The sequence below is a fragment of the Terrapene carolina genome, unplaced genomic scaffold, assembly GCF_002925995.2.
Source record: "Terrapene carolina triunguis isolate 2854851 unplaced genomic scaffold, T_m_triunguis-2.0 Scaffold195, whole genome shotgun sequence".
Classification (NCBI taxonomy): domain Eukaryota; kingdom Metazoa; phylum Chordata; order Testudines; family Emydidae; genus Terrapene; species Terrapene triunguis.
The window spans coordinates 265,009-271,662 of NW_020664546.1; the positions used below are offsets into that span (position 1 = coordinate 265,009).

The window sequence follows — 6,654 nt, forward strand, 5'->3', positions numbered from 1 at the left end:
GGCGGGCCCCGGCGGGGGCCCCGCCCTCCCCCTGGCGGCCAGAGCGCAGGGGGCAGGGCGGCGAGCCTGGCTGTGGCCCCGCTCTCCCCGGTGGCCGGAGCGCCGCGCCGCCCCCCTCCAGGTGCCGCCCCAAGCACAAGCTTGGTGGGCTGGTGCCTGGAGCCGGCCCTGGCTCAGAGCAGGCTGCACCATCGAGCATCTAGGGTTTGCCTATCGGGCCCTGCTGGGGGTCACCAATGGCTCCCTAATGCACATTCTAGTAAGGCAACACCCCCCCTGCATCCCCTCGCAAGGCCACAGCACACAGCCGGTGGGACAGCCCAACACACAAGCTGGCACACGGAACCCAGGGCTCCCGCTCTCTGCTTCTGCCCCTGCCTTTCTGTTCCCGGGAGCAGCGCCACAGGGAGCTTTTCAGTTCTCTAGCCCTGCTGTCCCTGGCGTCTCCCAACTGGGCAGTGGTGCAGCCCCTACATGGGGGTCTCTCCACGGGGCTGAGTTGTGTCCTGGCCCATGGGTGGGGCTCTCAGCAAGCCAGGGGGCGGTGCAAGACACGAGCCCAGCCAGCAGCCTCACTCGCCATGCGGCCCTGAACTGATGAGCTAGCTCAGCCCACCCCTCTCCAGCCAGGGACAGCTCTCTCGGGCAGCCTGGCTCTTGAAGGGGCCGCTGGAGAGCTAGGCATAGCTCCTCCTGGCAGCTCTGGCCATAGGTCTGGGCAGTGGGCTGTGCTCCCCGGGCCTTAGGGGATCTCATCCCCTTTGCTTCCTGTCACATGCAGAGGTGCCCACAGCTTCTGGCAGGCAAGCTGGAAGGGGAGCAGCAGTGTTTGGAGGCTGGGTCTTTGAGTGGGGTGTGTGTGTGCGTGTGTGTGTGTGAATGTGCACACGCACGTATACTCTCATGCATACTTGTGTGTGCTCTCAAGCACACACATGCATCCATACGCACACAGGTATGCAACACCCCCATGCACACTTGTGCACTCATCCACACGGAGGCATGCACACACCCCTAGCAAGGTACCAATGTGCTCAGTCTCACTCCCCATCTCTGACCTCTCCCAGACAGACACGAGCCGGCAGAGTCACTCGGCCCCCTTCGAGCTCCACGCTCACAATAGCCCCATGCACACAGCACAGCCGCTCGGACCCTGTGTGCCAAGCCACACACCAGCCCACAGATCCGCCCGCTGAGCATGTGAACTGGGCTGGATGCCCTTGCACAGATGCGATTGTACGGGGGGGAAGGGGGAGCTGTGTGCAGCAGCGTACGCGTGTCACTCCAGGGAGGGCCAGGCAGACATGGGAACCGGCGTGTGGAGGGCACTGACCTCCCCTGAGTCAAGTCTCCCTGTTTCCCCCCCCACCCCCTTCCTGCAGCTGCCTCAGCCTGCCCGGGGCGCTCCCTGCCCAGCACCCAGGTGGCTGTGGTATTCGGGGAGCTCACAATGAGGCTGCAAGCTAGCAGGGCTTTTTGGGGGGATGGGGAAGTGACTGCACGGGTGGGGGAGAGGGGCAGCTAAGCAGCCTTGTCGTTCCACAGGTGCCAGGACTGAATCTCAGTCGCACACAACCCCCCCACCGGGGCCAAACCCCCCCCTCCCCCCCCCCCCCCCCCCGGCACAATCTCTTTCACACACACCCTCCCCTTGCTCTGCCCCCTCCCCCTGAGCTCCCCGCTGTGTGGCTTGCAGGCTGGTCTCACCTGGATCGCATGCTTCTCTTGGAGGACTCATGCTTCACAATAACATGCCAGGAAAAGCATTTAGATGAGTCCCGGAGCTGAGCCCCGTTCTCGGGCTGATGAGTGGGATGGAGGAGATGGCGCCTTGCGCTCCTTCTGCTTGTGCCAGCCATCACCTTGGGCCCCTCACAGGCTCGGACAGCCCCCAGGGCGATGCCAGCTGGGGCAGTGATGGAGAGATCTAGGGCTCCAGGGAGAGGCCACAGCGATGTACCATGGAGCTTGCCACTCTTTGCTGATGATGCTATTCATGGCCAGAGAGATCAGTGGGGGCTTCCCTCTACCCCAATCTCTCTGGGCTGCTCTTGCCCACCTTTGTTCACCCCCTGCTCCCTGAAGCTAAGAGAGCCACTAGTAGAACAGACGGCTTGAGAACCAGCTGTAGGCTGGGTGGGATCCCCACAAGGTAACACCCAGACAGCCATGGGCATCTGATTAGCTCCCCCTACCTTCATGTACAGCAGCACCCTCCCTCTGGGACCCCTCCGTCTGAGGGAAAGGGGGAATGCTATCTCCTCTACGGATAGCGCCTGCTTAACGCAGAGTCCTCTAGCTGCACCTGGTGCATAGACCAAAACCTGCCTCCAGCTGGCCCGTGCTGAGCGAGTTTGTTGCTAGCAGGCTCAGAGCTGGGATGTCCATGTCAAGACCACATCTCTGTCCCCCTCATATGGGGGCGGGCAAAGGGACCACTGCAAGGGGACAGTCTGCTCTTCTGCCCCCACTCCTTCTCTGTGCCTATCCCCTCCCTGGGAAGGGCCCAGACTCTCCCAGGTGAAAGGAGAAGGGAAAAGGAAATATAGGATGGAATCAATTTGTAGCTGGGCAGAGAGAAAAGCCACCAGGATCAAAGGGGTGGGGGAGGCTTAAGGGGGGGTGTAGAAGGAGCAGGAGCATATTTTGTGGGCCCCACCCCTATGTCTGCTCGGAAGTGCTGCTACATCTGATCACAGTTCCCAACCCCCCTTCCCTGCAGGGCTCCTGTGCTCTGGCTGCTGCCTTCAGCAGACTCCATTACCAGCTCCCCTTCCTAACATCCCTGGAGCACCCAGTCCCTCGGCTCGCTGGGACAGCCCACACGAGCACCGTACAGAAGGGGTAGAGGCACAGTGCCTCCCTGGCAGCCACGGCACAGCCCGCCAAGGGGTTGCTGATGTTCTGCAATGCTGAATAGCTGTCCCGGAAACCCAGCTTGTGCCTTGATGTATCATTGTAATTAGGAATGGGAATCTGATCATTAGGCTGTCAGCCAGAGAGCTCACTGGGGGACCAGCTGGTGTTGATCATGCCCCACTGTGTCCTGAGTTCCCGCTGCAGGAGGGGCAGCTGGCATGCCATTTTACAGGCCCCAGGGGGGATCAATTCCTGCTTTCATCCTGATGGAGCTGAAAATCTTTGGGTTGCCTTAGTTCCAAAAGGGGGTGTCTAGCACGAGGCTGGTTGGTAGCAGGAGAGAGACCCCCTGCTCCCACACGCTGGTCCCCAACGGATGTCAAGGCTTTCAGTGGCCAAGCTATAAAGCAGAAGGTGACCTTCAAATGGCGGATCCAGGCCAAGGTTGTGGTGCTGGGACACCTCAGAGATGAGCATGGTTGCGCGCCAAGGTAGTCAGAAACAGACCTGGGATGTCCCTTGAGCAGTAAGGAAGGATTGCCCCAGCATTGCAGCATGGGCTCTTTCAGCAGCAACCCCCTGCCCCACCTTCTCAGCTCTGTGGGGCACTGGCACCATATCTCTGCTACACGTTTCATTTCTTGGTGGGACTCTGCAAAGCTCTGGCTGGAGTTCCTCGTTGAGGGCTGGGGGCGGCTGCAGGGAGTGGACTGCCGGGCTCTGCTTGCTGCTTGGGCTCTGCTGATGGGAGGACAATGTTCATTGGGGTGATAGCAGGATCCGTGCTGCACAGCGGGAGGCAGCGCCTGGCAGCAGCGTTGTGCCATGTGCATGGAGACCCATCACCCCACTGCTGGGCCCAGCCCCTGCCCCGCTGGCCAGCTGCACTCTAGGGGAGGGTCACTACCTGTCCTCGTCCACTCGCTCTCCAACACTCCCATCTCTCCGCGTCTTCCATACACCTACACTACGATGGGCGTGTCCGAGAAGACAGAGCTGACAGAGTCCGGGTCTGACATTTTCCTGGGGGCCTTCTGGGCCCTTCTGGCCGCCTGCTCTGGCGTGCTGTTGGGTTTGACCTTACCATTCTGGCCTTGCATGGGGCCGGAAGCCGCAAGGTGGCTGAGGCTTCCCTTGCAAACAGCCACCTCGGGTTTGTGGTTGGGCGTGGTGCTGAGCATGGAGGAGTTGATGCTGTCCTCCGGTTGGGCGGACAGTTTCTCGTTGCCACGGCAGCAGCAGCGGCACGGTGTCAGGTACAGGTAGATGAGCACCAGAATGACGCTGAGGATGCAGCCCACCAGTGTGGTGTAGGCCGTGTTCAGCGTGTCGTGAGGTCCGTGCTGGGTGAAGTTGTGGACCATCACGTCCACGTAGAGGGTCTCATTGAAGGCCTGGCTGACCGCATAGCAGGTGTACGTGCCCATGTCCTCCACCCGGATGAGGCGGATCTGCAGGCTGCCATTGCCCAGCACTGTCATGGTGCTGTTGGCGGTCTCCTCCGGGAAGCGCCTGTTGTTTGGGGTCACCCATTCCCTGGTGGTCGCCCCCCGGACCTTGGTGTCGCAGTCGATGGTCACCGTGTCCCCCAGGTAGGCCTCCAGCATGTGCTCCTTGAACTCGCTGCAGTTGAGGGAGTCGTGGCTGTTGAGAGTGAAGACGCTGACGCTGCGCTTGGCCAGGGGCAGGCTGCACACCAGCTCCTCCCGGAAGTCCACTACCGAGCTGAGCTGGCGTGCGTGCCAGTGCGTGAAGAGCTCGTACAGCCCGCAGTCACAGCTCAGCGGGTTGCTGTGGAGGTAGAGGCCGTTTTTCATCCAGGCGGGGAGGCCTTTCAGGGCCGCGACGGGCAGGCCCTTGATTTTGTTGGCAGAAAGGTCCAGCAGGGCTAGGTCGGGCAGCTTGGCCCGGTCCTTCACCAGCTCCATGGGGAAGCGGGAGATCTGGTTCTGGCTCAGGTAGAGTTTCTGCAGCCTGGCCATGTCATCGAAAGCGCTGCGGTCCATCTGGGCAATCTGGTTGTTATAGAGCAGCAGCACCTCCAGCTCCTGCAGCTGGCTGAAGAGGAACTCCTCCAGAGCCTTGATGCTGTTGGAGGAGAGGTCCAGGTACCGCAGGTGCGGGACGTGGCAGAAGGCCTCGGTGGAGATGAAGCCCAGGGCGTTGTGGTTGAGCAGCAGGGAGTGGAGGTGGGGGAGGCGGGCGGGGGTCCAGTCTGCCCGCAGGCGGGTCAGGTTGTTGTGGCTGAGGTCCAGGATGGCTGTGAAGCGAGGCAGCTTAGTGGGGATGATTCCCAGGTCCAGCTTGGAGCAGCTGATGATGTTGCTAGCACACACGCATTTTGGGGGGCAGTTCAGGACCGACCCCCCTTCCGGGGCAAGGCCACAACCCAGCAGCAAGAGGACCAGGAGCCAGACTCTCCCGCAGCTCAGCCCCAGGCGTTGACCAGGCGCTAGGTACCAAAGCCACATGGTAAAGCTCAGCGAGACAGGGCCAGGTGCCAGGCGCAGAGAGCCGCAGAGCCGGGAACCATTGGTGCAGCGGTGAGGCTGGTGCTGGCTCGGAGGCTGCTAGGATCTGGTGCAGCGAGCGGGGAAAGCTTGGCACGCTGCCGGAATATTAATCACCCGAGTCATGCTCGCATCCACCTGCTCTTTGCCATGGGCTGCCCGGCTGCAGCGCGCCCGGAATCACCGCTGCGGGCGGGGGATCGGGCCGGGCGGGCCAGCGGGAGCGAAGCCTGGCCCTGCAGAGTCCGTCTCCTCGCGCCTTGCTGCTCTGCGCCGAGCCCCGGGCCGGGCAGGCGGCGCCACCGCTCCCTCTCCGAACAGGACGGGTGCGGGCCGGGCCGCGGGTCCCCCCGTCCGAGGAGAGGCCCCCGCGGTGCTCAGCCCATCCTCGCGTCTCCCGGGACCGGGGCCGAGCGAGCCCCCCGCGCCGCTCTGCGAGGGCAGCTCCCGGCCCGCTCCTCGGACGGCGCCGCGCAGCGGGGGAAGGAGCCTGTGGCGCAGCGAGCGCGGGGAGCGCCGGCCCCGGGTGCCGGGCGGAGGCTGTCACCGCGCGGGGGGCTGGCTGGCCGGGGGGCCGGGCCGGCGCTGCCCGTCCCGAGCCGCGCTCATCGCCGCCCGCCGCAGCCGGGAGCGGGGCCGGGCTCCTCGGGCAGCGGCCGGCCGGGAAGCCCTGGGAGCGAGCGAGCCAGGGAAGCCCCGACGCTGCAGCAACCCTGGCTCGGACCCGGCTGGAGGGGGGCTGGGGGCTGCTCCGCGCCCGCCTAGCTTTGCAAAGGTTCCGGCTCTCGGATCCTCCTCTGCCTTGACGGGCACAGGCGCCTTATTAGCATTATTATGATTGTATTATTCGGGGGGGGAGGGGAGCGGGGGGGCGGCGCGAACCAGTCACCAGCAGCTCCCGGCGCACCGCGGCCAGGCATTGGCTGGGGCTGCGCCGCACTAGCCCAATGAATCGTCGCTGGCTTTTAACCTGTGACGTGCTGCCTGCCAGCAGAGACATCCAGCCCCGCTGCTGCAGGAGCAATGCGGGGGGAAATAGGGCCAGGCCCGGGCTGTGATCTCCTTGCGGGGACTGAGGCTGCTCAGCACGCTGCTGAATTAGGCCCCTCTATAGTTTATAATTAGAAGAGGATTCCACAGTGCAAACTCTGGGCTGGCTCCTGGGCATGCAGTGCTTACAGCCTGGGAGGGTGGGTGGCCTCCTGTGTTGGAGGGAAATAAGGGAAAACCACACGAAAAATAAGGGAGAACACCATGTCCCTTTGCAGAGCATGAATTTTTCTCT

At 63.1% G+C, this 6,654-nt stretch overlaps 1 protein-coding gene across 1 annotated transcript; it reads right to left on the reverse strand.

Moving 5' to 3' along the window:
• Positions 1-2,512: 2,512 nt before the first annotated feature.
• Positions 2,513-5,758, reverse strand: AMIGO1 (adhesion molecule with Ig like domain 1). The gene has a single exon (XM_024192699.3). The coding sequence runs from the start codon at positions 5,328-5,330 to the stop codon at positions 3,822-3,824; it is 1,509 nt and encodes a 502-aa protein (XP_024048467.1). The 5' UTR covers positions 5,331-5,758; the 3' UTR covers positions 2,513-3,821.
• Positions 5,759-6,654: the final 896 nt, after the last annotated feature.